At 33.1% G+C, this 25,411-nt stretch overlaps 1 protein-coding gene across 1 annotated transcript; it reads right to left on the reverse strand.

Annotated features, from left to right (window-relative positions):
• Positions 1-568: 568 nt before the first annotated feature.
• LOC134233058 (zonadhesin-like) lies at positions 569-25,056 on the reverse strand. The gene is made up of 19 exons (XM_062715053.1): positions 24,972-25,056; positions 24,735-24,806; positions 24,113-24,243; positions 22,782-22,932; positions 16,584-16,601; positions 15,270-15,400; positions 7,182-7,329; positions 6,210-6,317; positions 5,869-6,110; positions 5,351-5,667; positions 4,905-5,203; positions 4,549-4,751; positions 3,929-4,121; positions 3,590-3,805; positions 3,444-3,464; positions 3,020-3,247; positions 2,809-2,841; positions 1,165-1,395; positions 569-971 (listed from the first exon to the last, which is right to left on the reverse strand). Exons 1-19 carry the CDS (start codon positions 25,042-25,044, stop codon positions 676-678), a joined length of 3,111 nt encoding a protein of 1,036 aa, XP_062571037.1. The 5' UTR covers positions 25,045-25,056; the 3' UTR covers positions 569-675.
• Positions 25,057-25,411: the final 355 nt, after the last annotated feature.

Below are 25,411 nucleotides of genomic sequence, written 5' to 3' on the forward strand. Positions count from 1 at the left end.
ATGGAGTGCAATTTAAAATTTAAGGTCTGTGGTGTCAGTTTTTGTCCTTTTATAGGAGTTTTAGAGAAAAGAAGTATAGTAACTTCAAGCGTTTTCACACATGACCATGTATAAGTTATCTCCCGTTGCACAATTGTTAAAAGCCTTACCTGTTCTATAGATTTACACTTTGGTATGCATCTGAAAAGTACTTCCGGTTTTATTGGTCTCTTAAAATTCTCAAACGTGATTTTTCCATTTCTAATAAAATTACGTACGTCATATATTTTTTAAAAAAGCAAGCAAGGATTATATTTGAGATGAATGATCACTTAGACATTATATTCAGGTGATAAGGTCACAAAGACAACATCCTATAAGTTTTGGGATTTTCATTGGCCAGAACAAAAACCGTTTTTCGTAACTTTTTTATTTGAAAATCAATCTTATAGCCGACTTTGGTTTTGAGGTCAGAACAAAGAGTTGTCATTTCAAAAATCATCTTCCTTTGCACAGCTGCTATGAAGCTTACACATACTCAAAGTTTTCACATACACTTATTTCTTTTTCTTCTCATTATAAGTAAAAATTCTAATTGTTAAAAGCAATTTAATTGAATGAAAGTAGAAATATCATAAAGAAAGATAAATAATCATAAGAACAAACTATCTAAAATAATTAAACGTTTATTGCCTCTTAATGCAAAATAACTGGAGGTTTTGTACACTTCTCTTCACAAAGCTTCTCGACCACGTACAGCGTGTTGGAGCGCATCTCAAACGAGGCACAGCTCTTGTGGGTGTCTCCTGAACGGAGAATGTGTGCTTTGCCATCCTTCAGTATCCTGGCTTCCGACTCGCCACTTCTGTATTTGTTCAGACGCACGGTGAACTTGCAATTGCTGAGAGCACTTGAGGCAAAGTAACACTTGCCCACCACCTTATAAACGATTTCACACTGCAAATTCCTCTCTTGCTTGATCTCACATTCGCCTGTTAAGGTCAAAAAAATATTTTCATTTTTATTAAGAACCAAATCAATAACATTAAAGAACTTTCTGAATGCACATAGCTACAATATTATCAGTTATAATATTATCTAATCTTCCTGAATTTATATAATTTATCAACAAATACATTTCACAAATGTCATGATCCTGAAGACAATACCGCTTTAAAAACTTACCGCAGTCTGGGATGTTACAGAATTCCCACCGGGTGGCGCTGGATGTCGTGTAGCACCACGGGGCAGCCTCGTTATCGGGATTTCTGCAGAAGTTGGTTTGATCCGCCAATTTCTGGAAAGAGTGACTGTGAGGTCTCTGCCGTCCCCAGTCCTGGCATGCTTTGCCTGATTTGGTTGTGTTTCTGTTACCTTTATATTTCAGTCCTTTTGGATCGCCGGCATCAAGGCATTCTTAATAGAAGGAGAAAGTCGATTGGAAAAGCTTACCATTCTGATATTCATGGAATACTTAGTACATGCATATCGAAACAAATACATAGGGTACTAATACACTCCTAAGGGGATTAATTCTCAGAGGCGTGCATTCTAAAAAGTTAACTATCGTAGAAAACATAAAATGCTAATAACTGGCTTTGACCTTGTCATGACATCCTTTTTGCCATAACCTTTTGTTATCGCAAGAACCTCGACAATTCATACAATATATACAAACTTTTAGGCAGTAAAAGAATTTTATACTAGGCTCTTCATCTCTTTGATTTAGAATTTTCAGAGTCTTCATACTGATGATTCTCAGAATTCCTTAAGCAATCTGTGCTCCATGTATGAGTTCTAAGATTTCTTTATTACAAAAATATCGCCCTGATATGAAGTGACAAGGCCAAACAGCTGGACACACAGACGAAATTTTTTTATATACTCCCAACCTTTACTTGTGGTGTTCATAAACAAGAGGCCCATGGGCCACATCGCTCACCTGAGAAGCTTTGACCATGCTATTCTTAACCAGATTTTCCCTTGTAATACATGTACCTATTGTGACCCCATCCAACCCCCGGGGGGTCATGATTTGAACAATTTAAAATCTACACTACCCCAGGATGCTTCCACATAAGTTTCAGCTTTTCTGGCTAAGTAGTTCTTGAGAAGAAGATTTTTAAAGTTTTTTCCTATATATTTCTATGTAAAACTTTGATTCCCTATTGTGGCCCCGCCCAACCCCCGGGGGTAATGATTTGAACAATTTAAAATCTACACCACCCAAGGATGCTTCCACATAAGTTTCAGCTTTTCTGGCCCAGTAGTTCTTGAGAAGAAGATTTTTTAATAACCCCACCCTATTTTTGTGTTTTCTTAATTATCTCCCCTTGTGAGAGGAGCTGGCCCTTTATTATAGTCCCTGCTTGTTTTAACAGTTTGAATTTCCCTCCACCCAAGGATGCTTTGTACCAAGTTTGGTTAACATTGGCCCAGTGGTTCTTGAGAAGAAGTCGAAAATGTGAAAAGTTTACAGACGGACGGACGACGGACAAAATGTGATCAGAAAAGCTCACTTTAGCCTTCGGCTCAAGTGAGCTAAAAACCATTGTTTGATTGAAAGAAAATAGTGTTGCAATTTTATGTTGACCAGACAAATACATGTAAATTGGTCTTCTTGCGTTAGTGAAGCTTATTATTATTTATATTTAGATCCGTATAATAAGATTTACATTATTTTTTAAAAGGGATAGAGTGTTATCAGTGTGGTGATAATATCTGAAAAACAAGTTAGCAAATATATGTAGTTTATGTACACTTCTAACCTATTCGAAAATTCCCCATTTTCTTTATTTACAAATTTGGCATCAATGTAATTTAACTTACCATCAACATTTGCTGGTTTTACACCAGTACCCGCTGTAAGTTAAAAAAATATATATTAATACGCCATGCACTTATTAATTAAAAATAGATAGAATTGTTCACAAAATTAACAATTTTTGTCTAGAGGACGAATTTAAAATTTTTGCATATATTTTCCTTTTTATTTATTCAGTTTTTGAATGTTGAAGTAGCAAAACAAATTTATACTGACGGCAGACAGGAATATGACAGTAGTCCCATCTCTTTTTGGAATCAGTGGTATAGCACCAGGCTGCTTTCTCATTGTCCGGATTTCTACAGTGGTTGTTGTCCAAGGTTTTAAGTAAAGAATGTGCGTGTGGCGTCTGAGAGGACCATTTCTGACATGTGTAACCTGACTCTGTAGAGGACATGGTGCCCTGGTACTTCTTTCCATGGGGATCATCGTGAGCAAGACATTCTGTGATGTATGATTCATTTTCAATAAAACATTTCGCGAGATAGGGTCTTGCATAAGGCATTCTGTATATCAAATTACCATCATACACTACATGCACTAGTGTGTCTAAATTTCTTTGTTTTTTCTTTTAAATGATATTGTACTGTTTTATAAGCTCAGGAATTTCGATAGTATGGACTTAAGCATTTAATCCTACCTGGTCCCGGTGCGGATGGTACTACAATAATAATATAGAAATAAGCATATTATTCAAAGAGAATCAGCAAACAGAGCAAATTTGAATATATAAAATAGAGTAATAATTTGTACACATGTATCGTGTGTATTTTTATTTTGAAATACCTGGTAGGTAGCACACGGAGAAGGTCCCTTTACATGCAAGCGACACCCAAATGCCATCCCCAGAGAATCCGTATGTTGATCCATACTTGCAGTCGGATGCAGTGGATCTCACATGAAGAACTGCTTGTGCCTTTGGAACAGTACAAACCACCTTATTCCCATTGGATGACTCACACTTAACGTCTGCTTTCTTGCTATTGCATGCGGGAGTTTCCTCTGAGAAAAGATTTTTTAAAATTATCTTTTTCAGAAGAATCTACGTTGGCATAATTGTTGAAGTCATGCATTTAAAATATTTTAAAAATGGTTTTGAATATTCTACAAATAAGTTTTAGTTACCCAAGCAGCCATCTTTCCCATCGGAAATGTATCCTTTCTGACATACACATGTCGGAGCTCCATTGGACACTGAACATGTCTGGTGTTGACCGCACTTTGGTTTGGTTTGAATTGTCTTAAATCCTACACTGCCACCCTCCAATTTACACTCCTGTACGGTCGTGCAATCGGAGGAGGTATATGTTTCTCCCAACTGAAACCAAGTAGATGTAGTGTTAATCGCAGTACAATTTTCAGTAAATAAATAGAACTTCATACAGAAAAACAACGATGTGCGACTGAGAGTTGATTCTTGTTTAACCACACATACGATTCAGAAATAACAATAGTTATTTTTGAACAGGGTACCAGTTAAAACAGATTTAAATACATTCTTGAAAAGTTTTGAATTCAAAGTGGTTCCTTTTTACTGTGGTATCACTAATTTTCGTGGTTTTCAAGGTATGATGAGACCCAAGAATTTATATCCACTACGAAATGCATTTTTTTCACATATATTACTACTGAACAATCCGTCAACCACGAAATCAAAACCCCATGAACTAACATATTTTCCACCAACCACGAAAATTTGACACCTCAAAAATATGTGATTTTACAGTGAAATGAAGAATTCTTACAGGATAATATTTAGAATCTGCTCCTTTACACCCGCACTTTGATTTCTCCACACATTTGTTATCACTCAGGATGAAGCCTTCCTTACAGCGGCATCCTTCTGTAGGAGGCTGGTCGCAGTCCTTCTCAGAGTCTGGGTCTACACAGGAGGCCGGGCAGCCACTCATCTCAGAATCGTACACCATATTGTCACCACAGGGCAACGCTTAAAGAATAGAGACAACTGATATTCATCAAGGGAAGGAACGCTCTAAACATAAATATAGATTGTCTGTTTAATTATCATTTATGTATCCATTTTATACCTTATGTTTTCTTATGACAATTTTGATTTTAAAGTTGAATTGAAATTACATACGACAGAAATCACTAGATCTCCACTTAACAGAAATTCCCAGGCCAGCACAATATTCGGCGTAACCGTTCACGCTCTGACAGATCGTTCTCTCACGTCGGGAGGTTTCCGAGTAATATGTACAGAAATCAAACACGCAGTTCTCGAACATTTCTTTACTCGTCGTAGGACTCTCAGCTAAACAATCTCTGAATGGACTTTGGTCTTTCTTCTCTGGATTAAGAAAGCCACACACTTTGATATCCATGGCTTTCTTCCTAAGCTCTGGTGTGCATTTATTTGGAACTTCATGTGCCTTACAGCTGCAAAAAAATCCTTCAAATTTACCAACAGTAGCCCATAACATTAATAAGACTGTTTAAAACTTTTCCATGAAAATTTTAAAGCTTCTTTCACTTCAGATGAATATTTTATAGATAAGCATTTCTTTTTAATATTTTGGGGGATACCTCTGGTGAATTTGGTCAGTATCGTCCTTCACAGTGTAACTGTTTCCAATCTCGGTGAATTTGTTGCGGTCTCCGGACACATCTTTACCATATTTTGTCCGGAAATCATCTTTCTTTTCGTTACAGTCTCCGCAGAGTCCTATCATACGACGTCCGAGATCTTTTGGAACAGTGACGGTGACGGAGCTCCAGCCGTCCCACGTGACCACTGCGTCACCATCGTTAGTACTGGCGATAACTTTGACCTTGTTACCGCTCCTAAATATTCTAAACTCACCGCGACTTGTGTAAGGTAGGAATATTCTTAATCCATTTAGCTGAAGTAAAAAATTGAAATAATCTAACTTTCAAATTGAAGGAATAGTGGGGAAAATGTTAAATATTTGTTAGTGAGCAAAATACAACCGAATAATGTATATTCCCTCTAGAACATGAAAAGATCAAAGTTCTAATGGTATTCCTAAATAAATTGCTGACTCAAGAACAGAAATTGTAAGAACACACACTTTTCAACTTACATATACTTGGTGTTTTTTGTGCAGACGAATTGTGTTTTTCCCCAGTTTGACGTCTACCAGCCTCGTGTAGGACACAGAACGAGAACTCCCGCGGTGTTCATTCTTGACTTCCACGTTAAATTCGTTAGAGCGGCTGTTTTTGACTTTAGTTAGGGTGTACTTACAGATGCCCATGAAGTGGATCATTTGACCGTCGTATGTTTTATAGTGAGGATCTCCAGATGCTGAACACGTACAGGTTTCTAGAGTAATTAGTATTAAAATCGTAATCAACATGTGTACGATTACCAAATTTATTTTCATTTAATTACTGCAGTAAAAAAGGTTTTAAAAAGAATTACGGTAGCATCTTTTAACGCCGTCTCCCGTGTATCCCCTGTTACATCGGCATTCTCCATTGATACATCTGGCATTGGAGTGACATTTGCTGTGTCTTCCACAATTATTGCCTTTATAAAGAAAATGTAAGTTTGGGATTAGATGCATCATTGATATTTGGAGGTATAGGATAAAATTGGATGTCTTTCCTTTCCCCAATTATATCTCTAAAGCCATCTCGACAGGAACTTGAAGACGTGTCCTTTAATCGATAGAAAAAAACCTTATTTATTGCAAATTATTGATCTAACAATATTTATATTGTAATTTCAACATCTTATTGTTGTTCCATGACTTTGACCTTTGCCATTTGAGGTATGACTAATATGAGTATGGATTAATCATAGAAAACCTTTAAGATATCAATACGTTCTCAATCTTGCATTCCATCTACTTAAAGGTTTTACAGTTAGGACCCGAGCACGACTTCCAAGTCTAATTAATTAATCAGTGACATTGTCAACTCACATGTGATCTTGAATCAAGGTCGTTTAACATACTATGATCATCGGCAACAACCAAGCATAAATTGGTTGTGAGCAAGGGTTCCAATGTTATAACCCATAATAAGATGACACTATTTCAGGGCTAGTGACCTTGACAATGAATATATTACCTTGCATGAAATTATAACAATCGACTTCAAACAATTGTTAACATTTTTTTCTTGGAGAAAAGTCTTGCTTGTCGGTGAACAATTACGCCAACGATAGGTACATGTAACGCGCAGTGCTTTAAAAGACAATGTATGTAAAGATAATATTTTTTATTAACTCTAAGATGAAGATTGTCTGTGTTATTCCTGTTCCGTAATAGACTGAGTGTCAGTATTTTTTTTCCCAGTATATGTACATGTACTCTACTAACATGGGGGGTGTCTGGTGTCCTACACCTCGAAATTTTTTTACGTGAGTAGAAAATTTGACCTATTTTACCTCTTTTAACGTTTGTTTTGTAAATAGCGATCCTCCATCTTCCACCACATCCCTCCTTTTTGTTTCCACCACAGGGTACGTTACATTGCGAGTTGGCAAGTTTGTTCTTCCGGCGAAGGCAATTTCCACAAAAACAGTTCACCCCTCTCTTTAAAATTTTATGAATTAAAATAACTACCCTTAACTTTTGGAAACATTAATAAGTTACCGATCCTGGAGTTAAATGTATATTTGGGTCTAGTTATTTGTAAAATAAATAAACTTAAATTGGATTACCTAAAACCCTACCATATAATCATATTTGTGGGTCGATATTGTATTTAGCACTCTTCGTTGTCTTTGAATATGTACTTACTGTTTCAAATGAAGCATTAAAATAATTCTCTTTTTCCACAAAGACAATTACGTCTAATAATGATTTGTATGGAACGCCACAGCTGTCTTACGGGTACAAAATATGCACCATGGTGTCAGTTCGATATAACATTAAGTCTAACCTTTATATCATTGTGTCTACTTTATATAATATGTCGTCAAACCTTTATAACTTTAAGTGCACTTTATATAATATGTAGTCTATTCTTTATATCATTAAGTCTACTTTATATAATATGTAGTCCATTCTTTATATCATTAAGTCCACTTTATATAATATGTAGTCCATTCTTTATATCATTATGTCCACTTTATATGTTATGTAGGCTATTCTTTATACATATATCATTAAGTCCACTTTATATAATATGTCGTCTATTCTCTATATCATTAAGTCCACTTTATATAATATGTCGTCTATTCTCTATATCATTAAGTCCACTTTATATGTTATGTAGGCTATTCTATATATCATTAAGTCCACTTTATATGTTATGTAGGCTATTCTCTATATCATTAAGTCCACTTTATATAATATGTCGTCAAACCTTTATAACGTTAAGTCCACTTTATATAATATGTCGTCAAACCTTTATAACGTTAAGTCCACTTTATATAATATGTCGTCAAACCTTTATAACGTTAAGTCCACTTTATATAACATGTCGTCTATTCTCTATATCATTAAGTCCACTTTATATAACATGTCGTCTATTCTCTATATCATTAAGTCCACTTTATATGTTATGTAGGCTATTCTATATATCATTAAGTCCACTTTATATGTTATGTAGGCTATTCTCTATATCATTAAGTCCACTTTATATGTTATGTAGGCTATTCTAGATATCATTAAGTCCACTTTATATGTTATGTAGGCTATTCTCTATATCATTAAGTCCACTTTATATAATATGTCGTCAAACCTTTATAACGTTAAGTGCACTTTATATAATATGTAGTCTATTTATATCATTAAGTCTACTTTATATAATATGTTGTCTATTCTTAATATCATTAAGTCCACTTTCTATAAAATGTCTTCAAAACTTGATATCATTAAGTCCACTTATATAATATGTAGTCTTTTTATTATTTCATTAAGTCCACTTTATATGATATGAAGTCTATTCTTAATATCATAAAGTCTTTTTTATATATTATGTAGTCTATGACTAAATTCTTTATATCATTAAGTCCACTTATCTATCATGTAGTCTATTCTTTATATAATTAAGTCTTTTTTACATAATATGTAATTCACAAGGTTTATTACGATCACAAATCCATATACTACGAAGACAGATGCATACAGTCAAAAACTACCAGCCAGTATAAGAAAATTCATCAAAGGACTGAGAGTACCTAGGCGTAATAATGTATTAATACTAACATGTATTTTTGACAATTGATAATTAATGCTTAGACAATTAATTATGACTTAATTACTTGATTATACAAATACTCAAGGCAGGTAAGGTTGCACGTTTTCGGAAAATCATAAAAAAGAACTTTTACCAGCTTAGACTACTATAGGAAATCCAACTTTTTGAATGCCTAGTTTACTTCCGAGAGAATTCCTTTTTAGCTCTCTGACAGGTCGTAAGAATTATGACAGCTGACCTGTAATTTGTTTACTCTTAGTATTGAAACTGAAGGTAAGCTATTACTCAGCTTTCTTCTCATTGACTGGTTACTGGTAAAAACACGACTATTATATACGGCAGTATGAGATTGTAGTGGTACAATCAAGAATGGGTACATATTCAAGTACTCCTAGCCTTTAAAGATTTGCGTATTTAGCATGTGATATGCAGGAATCATCTGAACTGAACAGTCGCCCGTGTGGCGCAGTGGTTAGAGTCTCTGTTCTAAATTCGCGAAATAAGGAGTTGATGTTTATGTCGCTGGATCAAAACCCACTGAGGGACGTGGAGACAGGTCATTCAGATGAAACCGTTTGAGGTCCAGTGTTGCAGTAGGTGCTGGCACGATAAAGATCCTTCATTGTTCAATGGCCCTGAATGCCGAGCATAAGCCAAATTTGAAGCTCTCCATTGGCAAGTGGCGGTGTCTCCATATGTGTGAAAAATTCTTGAGAGGGACTCAAACAACATACACTTAATCAATCTGTACTAAATATTTATTGTTTAATGTTCATGATTTGGTCCACTGACCTGTGAAGACTGGACACACTTTACAGAGTAACGAGCATAGAAAAAGTCCACTTATTACTACTGTGACATAATGTAAATGCTTCCCAAAAGATAAGTAACACTTATTTCAGATAATAGGGGATAATTCATGTGCGTTTTAAAAACAGTAGGATGGAAAAAATGTTTTCGTTCTCAGTAGAATGGAACCGAAATTTATCCATTCAAAAATATATATCACCCATTCTCAATATAAGGGCACAAATGCCTCTCTGATTTTTTAAAAAATGAAGTTCAAGATAACAATTTTTCTATCAATTACCTTTGAAAGAAAGTATCTGAAGATTTTGTTTCCAGATTTTTTTCATCAAATTATAATACATGAAATAATGACAAGACGATAAAGTAGAGGGTAATTTTATTCAGAAATGTAGCTTGAAATGTACGTTACTCTTTCTTCAATGTCCAAAAAAAATATGTCAAAAAAAATGTAGTCATCAAAATCACAATTGGAATAACTCATCTTAACACCAGCACATCCTACCAACTCTGTCAGCAACATATTTTCTCGGCATACGAACGTGCGTTTGATTTTTCCTTTCAAAAAACAAAGGTTACTTTTTGATCCAGATGTGTAAAAACATTTTTTAAATATGTGCTTTAAATTCTTCTCTCTGTTTTGTTAAGAGCGATCAGTTTGGAATCTTGTCATTTTTAATAGATACTGGAACCTAACATGTACATGTAGTAAAATTCTATTTTGTAGTTACTGTCTTTTTTAACATATATCCATGCCGATTTAGAAAACTATGTAAATGTAACGTACATTTCAAGATATATTTCTGTTTAATAAAAAGCTTAAAATTCATCTAAAATTCATCTAAAAATTCATCGTTTTGTTTCAGTTTATTCCAAAAAAGATTCTCTATGTAATCACATTGTGTTATATGTCACAATCACCACTATAAAGACACGATTGCCTCAGAATATGAGTAGGTAACGTACATTTCAAGCTTGTAATAATATGTAAATTAGTAATAAGAAAATATTGAAAAAAAAGCAATTATTGACATAAAAATCATATCAATGAAGCGTTTTAAGGCAGTAATATAAGAAATCATAATGTAACAAACGAGGTTATTGTCATCAACTACATGAATGTCACGTCACTTCGGTAACGTCCCCTCCACCTCAGTTCATAACCATTCTTTTGTGCTGTTTCGCTGAAATTGACACCGGTCGTAGCCTAGTTACTTCTAACTGTGTGCAAGGTTACAGACAAAAAAATATAAGAGTCAGAGGTATTATGCTATGATCTAACAAATGTTCGTGTTTGGCCATTGAAACTTAACATAAATCTATTCCGAATATATCCATCGACAGTCTTGTTAACAATTTCATTTAGTATGTTGCAACATCGTTTTTCAAAACACAAACATACGTGCTTTTCAGCAGATCTGGAAAAATATAACCCAAAATGCAATGATTCAAACAAAACTGAGTATTCAGTATTTGAAATGTACGTGACCGTCTTGTGTTCTGGGTTTATTTGTTCTGTTTCTTTTTCTTTTCTTTTTTGTTTTGTTTTGTATTTTTTTTTACCAATTATAAGCCTATGCATACCTTGTTTTAAATTATCAACAACAATTCAATTAATATTGACGAAAAGTCGCACATGAAAAGTAAACAAACTGCAAAAAGGTTGCCAAAGATGAATTTAAGACACTTAGAAATAAATTTTCTAGCATGTGGTAACAGTTTAAAACATTTACGAGGATTGGGGTGCATTTAGATGTGGCCAGTTGTCAAATGGATTGTAACGATAATTTTGTTTTGTAAACGCAATTCATTGACTAAATTAAAAAAAATGTCAGTTAGAAATACATAAAATGTACGTTACCATACGTAACGTACATTTCAAATATAAAAATCAATTCTCTTCCACAAGCATACGTTAGACGCGCAATATATTGATACTATTTGAACCTGCATATCATAAGAAATGCATCATACAGGTTTCGTATTCAGAAATATATACCAGGTATCAAAATTATATTACATAATAATTGACCTTAATATATTTTTTTCCTCAGCAGAGACGTTTCTTTTCATTCATTTTGGGATTTAGCCGACCTCCAACCTTTGAAACTTTCCTTTGTGTACACATTCGAGTGTGTGAAAGTATTAGAATACATGAAAATTCGTGCGAGATTCACTTAATTCGAATTTCATGGTAACGTACATTTCAGTCACGTACATTTCAAATGATGACTTTTCATGTAAAAAATAATTTTTAATTGTGTTAAGCAAAACGTCTTTGCTAGTTTACAGGATACAAGGGGTTGCTTATTCAGAGTCGTTTCATATTTTCTACTTAATATGTATTCTTAATGGAAGAATATAGGTAACGTACATTTCTTTCTTATCTCTACGATTGAAAATGTCTTTCATTCCGTAAACATATTTATAAAAGTTGCTCAAGTTGTTCAATTTCATGTTACATTATCTAAGTAGGAGTAATTAATCCTTTGAAATTTCAAATTTAGCCCATCAATAAATAAAGGAGAACAAAACTATCAGGTGTATAATCTTTGTGTTTGCTTGTAATGTGGTTGAAATAGAATTAAGCGACAGGGACATTGCACAATAAAAATTATTTATTATCACAAAGAAAATGTATTTATTGTTATGAAAAGAAATATATATGATACAAGGTTTAACTTATCAGAAAATTTTTACTTGAGAATCAAAACTATATATTACACAGAGGGGATTCAGAATAATATTTGCATCGGCGACAGTAACGTACATTTCAAATAGGCTACTATATTTGAATTTGGAACTCCTTAAATACCCTTTCAGATCGATAATTATATGAATTCTTATTCATTGTTATATGACTATTTATAATGTTGATTTAAAAATTACATCAGTGGTATTTCTTTTAAATGAAAATGAGGCGACATCATTTGAGCCCTTATATTGAGAATGGGTGATATCAGTACATAAAAATAAACTTATTAAAAGAATGGAAGTACTTTTATTTTGAAAAATTTTAACGCTCCGTGCGAGGATCGAACCAAACAAATTTCTTTTCCATTGAACTGGTCGGGTGACGTATCATTCATTTTTCATTTTGTAGTCCCCGTGTCTTTCCTCCATATTTTAAACAATCTTTTGTTTCTTTTGATTTAAATACACACGTATAACGATTCAAATTCATGAGGAGATGACCCACAGATAGCAAATGTTTAGAAAGACGTGTGTTAAGACTGTAACATTTGGTAGCAAATTTCTCATCTAACCACTTTTCAAGTTATCTTTTAACAAAACAAAGCATCGAGAAAATACTCCTCTTTCCTATTTCACAGAAACCCGATTCATCAAAAGAATGATAATTTTTCATGTGACAGATCAATGAAATTTTCACTTTTCAAGTGCGCCCGGATTAGTCGCCCGAGTTGCACAGTGGTTACAGCGTCTGCTATGGAATCGCGAAGGATTCAATCCTATCGTCGCGGGTTCGAATCTCACTGTGGGACGTGGAGACCGGTCCTTCGGATGAGACCGTATAAACCGAGGTCCCGTGTTGCAATAGGTTCTTGCACGAAAAAGATCACTCACTGCTCAATGGCCCTGAGTGCCGAGTATAAGACAAAATTTGTAGCTCTCCACCGGCAAGTGGTGGCGTCTCCATATGAGTGAAGAGTTCTCGAGAGTGACGTTAAATATACAATCAATCAGATTTCTGTCGAATACCAATAAAAAGCGCCCTTGTCCTTTCTGGAAAAATGGACATGAAAAAGAACAGAGTTTATATCAGTATATTTCCCCTTCAAGTATTTGTTTTATTATGTAATCAACTGTTGTATTGATTCTTTAAGAATTGATTAATAATTGTCAAAAATTATTTTGCCTGAGTACTCTCAGTCCTTTGATGATTTTCTACCTTCATTCTTGTATTTTGACTGGATGCTAAAATTATGCATCCAACTTCATAGTACATTGCTTTGTCAGCGTGGTATAGCTTCTGCAGTACTACAGTACATATTACATAAAGTGGGTTCATGATATAATGGATAGACAACATAATATATAAAGTGGACTTAATGATATAAAGAATAGCCTACATAATATATATTAATATATATAGATATATAAAGTGGACTTAATGGTATGAAGAATAGTCTGCATAGTGTATTAAGTGGCCTTAATGATATATAAAATCGACAACATAACATATAAAGTGGACTTAATGATATGAAGAATTGACGACATGTTATATAAAGTGGACTTAATGATATGAAAATTTGACAACATGTTATATAAAGTGGACTTAATGATATAAAGATTTGACAACATGTTATATAAAGTGGACTTAATGATATAAAGATTTGACAACATAACATATAAAGTGGGCTTAATGATATGAAGAATTGGAGACATAATATATATAGTGCACTTAATGATATAAAGGTTAGACTTAATGTTATATCGAACTGACACCATGATGCATATTTTGTAACCTTAAGACAGCTGTGGCGTTCCATAGATTTGCGTATTTTCATGAGTATTGCAATTCAGGATTATGGCAATCAATCAAAGTGAAAAATTTAAAGTCTAGCTGTATGTCTGTCCGTCTGTCTGTAAACATTTTTTGTGAGCCTGTGGAGCATAGCAGCTCTTGAGGTAGGATTCTTCTCTGGTTTCTGACTAGATGAAGTACTCCAGTGTTCAATGTATATTTACTTATATTTCTTATATATTTATGTGTAATAAATTTAAAAGACTATATCTTTCTTTCCTCATCATAATTGTACAACTTTTAAATAGAAATGGTAGACTGCATTTGAAAACCAGCTGGAACTATATTTTTGGCGGAATTGTGGCGTATGAAAATATCTTCATTTCTGCCTCTCTGAATTATTACAGAACGATGAAGTTAGTTATAATTTTTACGCAATCAAAGACTCGAAGAAATTCTCAAATGTAAGTTAAATTAAATTAATAAAAAGAGACAAAAGTTTCAAGATATATCAAATAGATGTGATTTTCAAACAAAGTAGAACTATGTGAGCTTTTAAAAGCTTGCAATCTAAGTCAGATTTGAGCCCAAAATCCCAGCGTTAAGTGGTTTTCCCTCTTAGTAAACGATCAAAACTATTTGTTTTTATATCAGTATGTATCTCTTTGTGACAGCTTTACCATATGTGAAAATAAGAAAAATCTATCAAATAATAAAAATTAAATAAATATCAAGAAATATGAGAAGAATCCTACCTAAAAAGTGAGATTCCGTGTCAAAGTAGGATTTGGCACAATAAAGAACACTCACTGCTGAATGGCCCTCGAGTGCCGAGTATGGGTTTAAATTTTAAGTCCTTTACCATGTTTACCACAATGTATATATTATATATCTCTTTATTATTGAAAAATTGTTGAAAGGGACGTAAATCAACAATCAATCCTTAAGATTTAATCCGCTTAATCCATCGTAATTATTTTTACAATAAAAATACAAATGTAGGATCTTCCGTTTTGTAGTTTGATATGAACGTACCTCAACACCGGCGTAGCGATTCCTCCTGCGTTTACAAATATTTCTACATCTGTTGATTGTCATATATCTACTGTACCTATACGCGCCACCTAGAGTTCTATACCAGCCGTCCTTATAACAACCCACGAATCCTGAAAAAAAAAATATAGTGATAGGTACGTGAACGTTTGAGGTTATTGTTATATATAAGTATGTTACATAATGGCTATGTCATTTTTTCAATTCATTAAAATTAGACATATAAACTTTAGACTTGACATTGTATAAAAATAAATCTAAGTGGAAATTAATTTGATAATGCAGGACTTTATGGCTATTTGTGAGATCAATTTTCACAGTAAGTTATTCAAATGAATGAAATAATAATGGTTTTTTAACAACGTCATTTTCAATATGAATATAATTAGGGCTGGGACGATATATCGAGATATCGATATATCGTGATACATGTGAGGACGATACGCATATCGATACAAATGAAGAAATATCGAAATATCGCCCATGAAAATCTGACTTCTATTTTTCATTGTTTTATATTTAACTTTTGGGGTTTAACATATAAAATAAATTAGCTAACAATAATAAAGTTATGAAATAAATAATAATTAACACCTTTTGAGTAAAATATTTTTGTTTTACAACATATAAACAACTATTTTGAATTAATTATTTTTATTTGCAAAGAAATAATTTGTTTATTTCAATGCAAAAAAAGATTTTATAAGCAATTAAACATATCGTGATACATATCGTATCGTGGCTCAAATATCGTGATACGTATCGATATAGAAAAAGTTGTATCGTCCCAGCCCTAAATATAATATGGATAAAGTAATTTTTTGATATGATCGTTTACAGATAAAACACCTTATTCTAATACCAGGGGTATATATCTCTCAGATTTCTTCCAAACCAGGAGGGGGAGGGGAACCACCCTTTATTTTCCAATATAGTTTATACATGTACGTTGTATACAGTTGATCCCCTCAATTATCAAGCCATTATACTACACGGTAAAAATAACGCTATTAATAGTTTTTGGATGAGGCACTTCGAAACTCGTTTTGGTTGTCAAAAATTTTTGTAGACTGTCAACCCTCTCCCAAAAATGAAATTGATTCCTACGGACCTTTTCAGATGCGTAATTTTATATTCCTTTGAACTGATAATATGATAACATCGTCGAGAACACTGATTTTTACATTCTTTTTTTCATTTTTTTTTAGCTGTGTTGCAAGCATGAACATGTATAAAGATATCATTCGACACCACACACATATTATCATTAACATTTGATTAAAGTACTTGTTTTACCTGTCGTTGGAACAAAGCCTACAAAGAAAAAAATAATTAATATATTACTACATGTTCTTTCAGTAATGTGTGTTTAAGAGAGATATCATAAACTACAAAATTGTAGTTTTGAAAAATAAATGATAATACTTGATTTATTTCAGTTTTTCCTCCCATTTATTCTCTGGTTGTGGATTTTTTATAAAAAGACTTACAAATGTATACTGGTTGCAGAGTTGCATAGCCACCCCACCTTGGAATCTATACTCTAGAGTATATGATTTCCTTCCGAGGAGAAATCGCTCACTAGAGCCAATTTCCCCTCTTTTTTTCTCAGAGTAGGATTTCCCCCTGTTTGTAAAACTTAAGTTTACATAAAAGTCAACTGATCTTTTAATGATAGTTTTTTTCCGACCCAAGAATTGTGGAATTTAGTATGAAATTAAAATGCATAGTTCAAGGCAATACGTCTCAACAAAATGTTTTAACTCTTGGGAAATTGTAAAAATAGTTAAAAGAAACTGGATGTCTCAAGTTCTCAACACCCTCTCTCAGCGCAAATGTACGTGTTTATCAAGAATTTAAAAACTAGTGCTAATTGTAACGGGGACCGTTACAGATGTTCCCCAAACGCACCCCAACTCCCTTTTGGTGCCATATTCCCTGTAAGCTTCATTAAATAAGACAAACTCGATGCATTTAAGACTTTAATAACGTTTACACAGAAGTGTACAAAGTTCATTCAAATTTTGCGTGCGCATGTGAATGCATGTGCGTAATGACCATATCATCTTGTCTACACAATCTATATATTTTTAAATACTAAATATTAAAGCATTTAATCCAAAAGTATTAAAAAGATACGCTCGTTCAAGTGTTTTTTGATTTTGCTCATTTCACGTGCACGCACGTGCATACATGAGCATGGTGACCATATCTTCTTGCAGATGTCCGTTACATCTATCTATGTTCTAAATCCCACCCCGTTTGGTTGAAAACCAAGGGAGTTATAGCTGTTTAAAGTTTCAGCCAATCAGATTGCAGCGCACGTACATGCACGTGTATGCATGTGCATGGTGACCTTATTTTCTTGTAGTAGTCCAGTATATCTATCTATGTTCCAAATTCCATCCTGTTTGGTTGAAAATCAAGGGAGTTATAGCTATTTAAAGTTTAAGCCAATCAGATTGCAGCGCACGTGCATGCACGTGTTTCATGATAATTGTTATATATCTTGTTGTAGGATATCCTTATGCATGGCTATTTTCAAAATTTCAAAGGATTTCGTCAAAAAATAAGAAAGATATTGAGACTTTAGTTTCAGCCAATCAGAGCAAAGCGCACGTGCATGCGCGTGAGATATTGCTATTTTGACCATGTCATATTGTCTATGCTTCTAATATATCCTTATATTATAAGTTTCAAAGCATTTCATCAAAAATTTAAAAAGTTACGCCTATATCAATTAAATCGGTCATTTCACATGTTGCACGTGCACGCTCTTGCAAGCACGTGTGCGCAAAATGACCTTCGTTCCGCAAATCTACATTACATGTCTACTGACCCTAAAAACATTTCACCTTAGTCGGATGTATAGTTTACGAGATTATTCCCGGACAAAAAAGTACCCAGGAAGAAGAAGAAGAAGAAAAATAATAATAACTAGTGCTAATTGTAACGGGAACCGTTACAGATGTTCCCCAAACGCTCCCCAACTTCATTTTGGTGCCTCATTCCCCCTAAGCTTCATCAAATAAACTAAACTCTATGCATCTTAAACTTAAACAACGTTTTTCCTAAAGTATACCAAATATATAGCAAATGTTTGCATTGCACATGCGCACACTTGCATGCATATATATGGAATGACCATATCATTGTATCTACACTATTAATTTATTTTATAATATTTACATTTGCAAATGTTTTCCTTTATATAACACTACTGAAAGCAATGTGTATCTATATCTGTATAAATACAGGTACGGGGTCAAGAGGTCAAAGATGTGCGTATGGATAATCGTTTGACGTAATTTCTCAGTGACGTCATAAAGGGTCGACGCGCGTTCAGAGGATTACATACATGCTGTTGGGTTTGAAAAATAACGCATTTCACACGTTAAAAGTCACAATCAGGCAAATATAAAGTATGAATAAGTCACAAATGTAAATATAAGTAATAAGGTATCATTTTAAAACATCTATCGGGCTATAAATACGGGTTAGTACGAGATTAAATTCATCATAAAGCCCTTCGGGCTTTATGGAATTTAATCTCGTGACCAACCCGTATTTATATCCTGATAGATGTTTAAAAATGATACCTTATTTCTTAAATGTACTTAATATCAAGTCATTTAATCAAAAATATTCGAAAATCCGCTAAATCAAGTGCATTTGTAATTATACGCATTGCACGTGCACGCATGTGCATGATGACCACACCTTCTTGTAGGGGTTCATTAAGACTATCTATGTTCTAAATCCCATCCTGTTTGGCTGAAAAGTAAGGGAGTTATAGCCATTTAAAGTTTTAGCCAATCAGATTGCAGCGCACGTACATGCGCGTGATTTCATGAAAATTATTTTAAATCATATCATAGGATATCTTAATGCATGACTATGTTTTAAATTTCAAAGTATTTCTTCAAAAAACGAATAAGACATTGAGGTTTTTGTTTTAGCCAATCAGAGCGAAGCGCACGATCATGCGCGTGAGTTCATGATAATTTGACCATGTCCTCTTGTCTACAATACTAATATATTCTTATATTCTGAGTTTCAACACATCTCATCAAAAAATAGAAAAGTTACGGCTATATCAATTATATTGGTCATTTTACATGTTGCACGTGCGCGCTCTTGCAAGCACGTGCGCGCAAAATGACCTTGATTCCACAAATCTACATAACATGTCTACTTACCCTAAAAAGGTTTTACATACATCAGATGAACAGTTTACAAGATCATTTGCGGACAAATAAGTACCCAGGAAGAAGAAAAATAATAATAAGAAACAGAGTAAAAACAATATGTTCCCCAACTTCGTTTGGGGAACATAATAAGAAACAGAGTAAAAACAATATGTTCCCCAACTTCGTTTGGGGAACATAATTATGTCAGGGCACTTTTAGTGATATTTTTATTTCTTTTCCCTCCAAATGCTTAATTCCAGTATTTCATCTATGAATCCATCCTTTATACAAAGAGTGTGTTAGAAAATTCTTAAAATTGTGTTATAGATGTGTTCCACATGCCATTTTGTGAGTATTTAAATGCAGTAGTTCTTCAAAGGGGAAAAACCCAAACCATTTACACAAGAATACAATTACACTGATTTTTCAAGCCGAAGCATATTAAGTATGTTCTGTCGACCTCAGAGATGTAATATTGGATTTGAAAGGAGAGAAAATACTCTCTAAAACTTTTGCAGAATTCCAGATTTTAGAAATAAATTACCAATTTTCAGTTTCATGGCCAGGGAGAACAAATTGATCCTGGGGAGCAAATTAATAATACTTAGGTACATGTAGCTTATTGTTTCCCATGCCAGTCCTTTCAGAATCAATTGGTCATCCACTTTTACACCAGAATTTTGGAGATTTTGAATAGATTTTGAGGAATTTGAAAACGTAGTTTAAACTACAACAACTGATGAAATCTATGGATACACTTAAAATTTGTCCAACACCTTACATTTTATCTTCAGAGACCAGTTTGACCAGATGAAAAGAATGTTAAGATTTTTTTAAATGCTTAAAGGGTACATAACACAAACAAAAATTTAATGTATGGATTGATAAAAATTTATGACTGATTTTGAAGAGAAATGACATTAATAATAAAGTCTTTAACTATAATGAAATCGTAAGTTTTCTTGGGTTCTTAGATATGCTGTTTTGTGTCGTATTCTATGTAAACTCTATACAAAGTTTTGAACACGTTTCAAGCATTTAAATCTTAACAAATTTTCCAACCCTACTTAACAAACATCATTTAGCCTACTTATTTAAATATAAATCTATGAGAAATATTTCTGATTTTTGAAAAAAAAAAAGTTGTGTTTATCCTTAAAAAAATTGGTTGGACGGTAGTTTATTGTTTCCAACGCCAGTCCTTTCAGAACCAAATGGTCATCATCCACTTTTAAACACCAGAATTTTGGAAAGAGGAATTTGACGATGTAGTTTAAAATACAACTGAAGAAATTTATGGATACACCAATAAGATTTAATGCTTTAAGGGTACATAATGCACACAAAAAAATTAATGTATGGATTGATAAAAATTTTATGACTGATTTTTAATAGAAATGACATAAATAATAAATCCTTCAACTAAAAAGAAATGGAAAGTCTTCTTGCTGCTTAGATATGCGATTTTGTGTCATTTTCTATGTAACTCTACACAAAATTTTGAAAAAGTTTGTGATTGAATTTTGCCAAATTTTCCAACTTAACAAACTTTTTTGAATATAAATTAATTAAGAAATAAGGTATCATTTTTTGAGTTTTATTGGGATGTAAAACGGGTTGGTCACGTGATCAAATCCCATAAAGCTTCGGGCTTTATGGGATTTGATTACGTGACCAACCCGTTTTACATCCCAATAAAAATCAAAAAATGATACCTTATTACTTATATTTACATTTGTGACTTATTCATACTTTAAATTTGCCTGATTGTGACTTTTAACGTGTGAAAATGCATTATTTTTTAAACCCAACGGCATGTATGTAATCCACTGAACGCGCGTCGACCCTTTATGACGTCACTGAGAAATTACGTCGAACCTTTATCCATACGCACATCTATGACCTCTTGACCCCGTACCTGTATTTATACGAAGTATGAAAAATGAATTTTAAATCTCATATTTTTCTCAGTAACCTTCCATCCAACTTTTTAACATTAAAATCTTATTCTTTTCTTTTGGTCAAATTTTGTTTCCTTAAAAAAAATGGTACATTGTAATTGATTTGACAAATTTTAACTGTATTGATAGAAACTAAAAGGCATATTAAATCAAATGAATTTTCTTTTCTTCCATTGTATTTCAAACAACAGGTTCATAATATTGATGTGATAGTGTCTCCTCAAAATTCTGGTGTTTAATTACCAGGTTAACGCTGATCCTGATAAATTGACCGTGGTATTGGACCCCTAAACTAATCATTAATATTGATATTTCAAAATATTTTTCATCACATTTTTTTTTAGATAAGATAATTAGATGTCACTGAAGCCCTTATGTTTTTAATTGTTTGTGTTCTTCCTGTGTCTGAAGTTCTTGATATTTATCTGTTAATACAATATGAATGTATGATTCATATACAAAATTCTACTTTGTAAATGAGCCCGGCTCTCTGTACTGAGTGTACTCCTAAGTACTTTGATTCATACTTTGTATGTATCAATGGACATTTTGAGGAAGAAACACTTGTTCACTATACCCCCCCCCCAATACACAAGTACAGCCATGGTATTTGATGGGGGGGGGGGGTTGGCTCTGGGGGAAATTGCACTCTATAACAATTGATTAGAGTAGGATTTCTCCCCCAGAAAATTGAATCTGGTGTGGGATTTTCGTCGGGGCAATCCTTCTCTAGATACCTTTTCCGGGGTTGGGGAGATTTTAGAAGGGAAAGCGTACTCCACAAAACCGGTACTTGACAGCTAATTTTAAATATCTTGACACACCAACCCCTTCCATTTTTTAAACTCATTCTATGCGTCCCGATTTCTCAAAATTTTGCAAAAATCATATACTGACACTTAGATGTCTTAAAGAAGTAACATTATATCTGGATTACAGTGTAAAAAGAAAGATGTAAATGTAATAAGGCTATCGTATAACAAAGCAGTAAATATCGTTTGAAAAAGCAATTTCTATAATAAATAAAGCTGCAGATCTAGATAAAAATTACCAAATGATCAATACAGGTTAATACCGGTATATCGAATGTGCGTTTTTAAGGATGTTTTAACAAAAAAGTACATTGTTTGTGCCACTGTATATATTTTTTTCCTCTTTTTTTTCCTTTGTTAGATTGATGTAGAAAACCAAACAAGCAAAAACGAAATAAATAAAACAAAAACTAAACCGTATAATCAGTAAATAGGTACATGTTACTGTACATATATACAGTGTAATATAACAAAATATATGAATATTATGAATTTCAAATAATTGATCAGTATTAACTTAATAGTACTCACCTGAGCTTTGGTAATTAGGATTTCTGTAAATCAGAATCCTCCAAGCGCCCCCACAAGCCGCTCGACTTCCCTTACATTTCATCCGGCAGTCACTCAGTGGTTTTCTGTTTTTGTATCTCATTGAATTCCCACAGAAACATTCCTTACCAACCTGTTTTATTTAATGTAAATTAATGGGTTGTAGAAGAAATTCTATTTGAATAGGTTTCCGAGAATGACACCTCAAATAGTATTCATTTGATATTGATTTCTAAAAAAAATTTCAAACCTATTCCTGCTTTCAAAAAATAATTCCGACTCCTTTTTTTTAAAGAAATCCAATTTCTTTAGAATAATTTTGTTGCTGTTTATATTTATGAATAATTTTTATACATGGGGATTAATGTACAATTTTTGTGTCACCTGCAGAGCAGAGCGACACTAAGGGATTACTTTACGCGGCGTCTGTCTGTCTTTCCGTCCGTCTGTCACACCCTATATCTCGAGAACTGTAAGAGTTATGGATTTGATATTTTGCAAATATATAGCTTAGCAATGTGGCTTTTGTATTTCACCATGGTTTCCGATCTAGCTGTCCTTAAAGACCTTTAACCTACTTTTTGAAAAAGTTACCAATGCCGATATACAATTTCTTTTTGACATTTTAGAGGTAAGTCTGTGCTATTTAGAATGTACAGTTTTTGTCATAGAATATTTTGAAAAATAAAAGCGTTTACTGTCCATCTGACCTTGACCTACTTTGCAAAGTATACTAAAGAGGGTTATATTTAATTAACGTCTTTTGAATAAAGAAAGGCATGGGATTGATAATTTGCATTTATACATATCTATAAGCTCATGACAATGTACTTTGATACTGTATTAAATACAGTAACCCTCCAAAAAATAAAATTTTAAAAGTACTATGAAAATACATAGGGTCGGTTTTTCCAAAATGAGTAATTGCCGTAAAGACTGGGGTTTCTTTTGAGAAGGATTGAAATCACGTAATAATTAAATTCATTAATACATAATAATTTAAATTTCATTAATATCTATTTTAGGTTTGAGGAGTTAGGGATTCGTTTTTCTATTTTTTGGTCAGATTTTATCCCCGTCTTACTATCCGCGCATGTGGTTTTTTTATTTTATTTTATTTTTTTACAATTTTTTTTGTTTTGTTTTATTATTTTTTTTTTAGCATGAACTATATGCTTTTAGCAGATAAATAGCTGACCATTTTTAGATTTAGTACAGTTTATTGAAGCAAAGAAGGAGGCGACACATGCGTTCCTGGGAACGCTTTAGTGCTAACCTTTGAATCAGCAGGGGCAACAAACAAAAAAAAATACCTCAAGCCCGTAAAATTGAGTTTTTTCTTTCACACATCTGTTTCTACAGTGGTTAACTGTCATATGATTGCCCCATGTCCGCCCACCACTAAGGACTCTATTCCTCGAGTCTTCGAAGCAGCCAAGCAAACCTAAAGCAAATATATATATGCCTTCATCCTATGCTAATTGTTAATTTATTTAGCTGATCTCATTTCAACCCTTTTCTATTTTTTTAAACACAGTGTCTTCTTTTTTGTGAACACAAATGCACATGGGCGTGGCTAAGTTATACGGTTTACAAATAGTTTGATGTCGAAAAAATTTAAAATTTTTACCATGATCTTTATTTTGTATTTACCTTAACTCAGTAAAAAATTAAGAATTTACTCCATAATACATGTCTATATCTCGAAATTTTGATACTGTTACATTGCATTTAAATTAACGCGATTTCCTTTTTTCGTGAGATTTGAGGTTTTTAATTTTATATTGAACAAAATATCCTTATCTTTGACTAAGAGGAAGGAAAAAACAAGTTACGAGTGCATTCTTCCCTGAATCGTACAGAATACTACTATATCATGATAAATATTATAAATATATATATATATATATTTTGACAATTTGAATAATACGGTACCTTGCTTCCTGATGCTTCCTTTCTTATTATGCGGCCTTCTTCCCCAAAGAAGATGTAAGAAACCATCTGTGCCTTTGCATAAAAAAGCGATATTATATTTTTTTTCTCACTTTAAAATGTCAAATTTGCAGTACAAGTTAAAATTCTGAATAAAACAATAATAGAATTATTTGGTCTTGAAAAAAAAACAAAAAAAAAAAAACAACGCTCTTAATGCTAAAACTATGCAACATGTACCTTCCAAATGAACAGCAAACACGATCACCAACAGTACCCGCCACATCTTGACTAATACGAAATGATGGGTCATTTTTCAGTATATTTATACAAGTTTATCATATTGATCTCTCCGAAGAGAAGGTGGGGTGTAACGATTCAAAGAAAATTGCATACATGACATATGTAGCTTATAACATGGAATTTTTGTGTTGTCATGTAAATGGTGAGGTGATATATAATCAATACAAAATAGTGTCCACCCGTCTGTGTTAAAAAATAACAACGACACGTGTCTTATACATTTGCTCTATTATTTCTTATTTCAGAGAGAGAGAAGAAGTTTAACTTGAAGTATGCAGAAAGTTATATAATGTATGTATTTAGCACGTATTCTATATCAAACTATAATATATTTATAATATACGGTTAGCATACTAGTATACCTTGAAGATGAAGCA

The sequence above is a fragment of the Saccostrea cucullata genome, unplaced genomic scaffold (genome assembly GCF_032062105.1).
Source record: "Saccostrea cucullata isolate Sc308-1 unplaced genomic scaffold, CSIRO_AGI_Scuc_v1 ctg50, whole genome shotgun sequence".
NCBI classification, from domain to species: domain Eukaryota; kingdom Metazoa; phylum Mollusca; class Bivalvia; order Ostreida; family Ostreidae; genus Saccostrea; species Saccostrea cuccullata.

Bases quoted from the DNA above. Each gene is read 5' to 3' on its own strand.
- LOC134233058 (XM_062715053.1), bottom strand. From the start codon at position 25,044: ATGACCCATCATTTCGTATTAGTCAAGATGTGGCGGGTACTGTTGGTG. The intron at 24,807-24,971 runs GTACATGTTGCA...TTTTATGCAAAG, and splicing joins GTTTGCTGTTCATTTGGAAG to GCACAGATGGTTTCTTACAT. The intron at 4,752-4,904 runs GTATGTAATTTC...CTATTCTTTAAG, and splicing joins GAGATCTAGTGATTTCTGTC to CGTTGCCCTGTGGTGACAAT.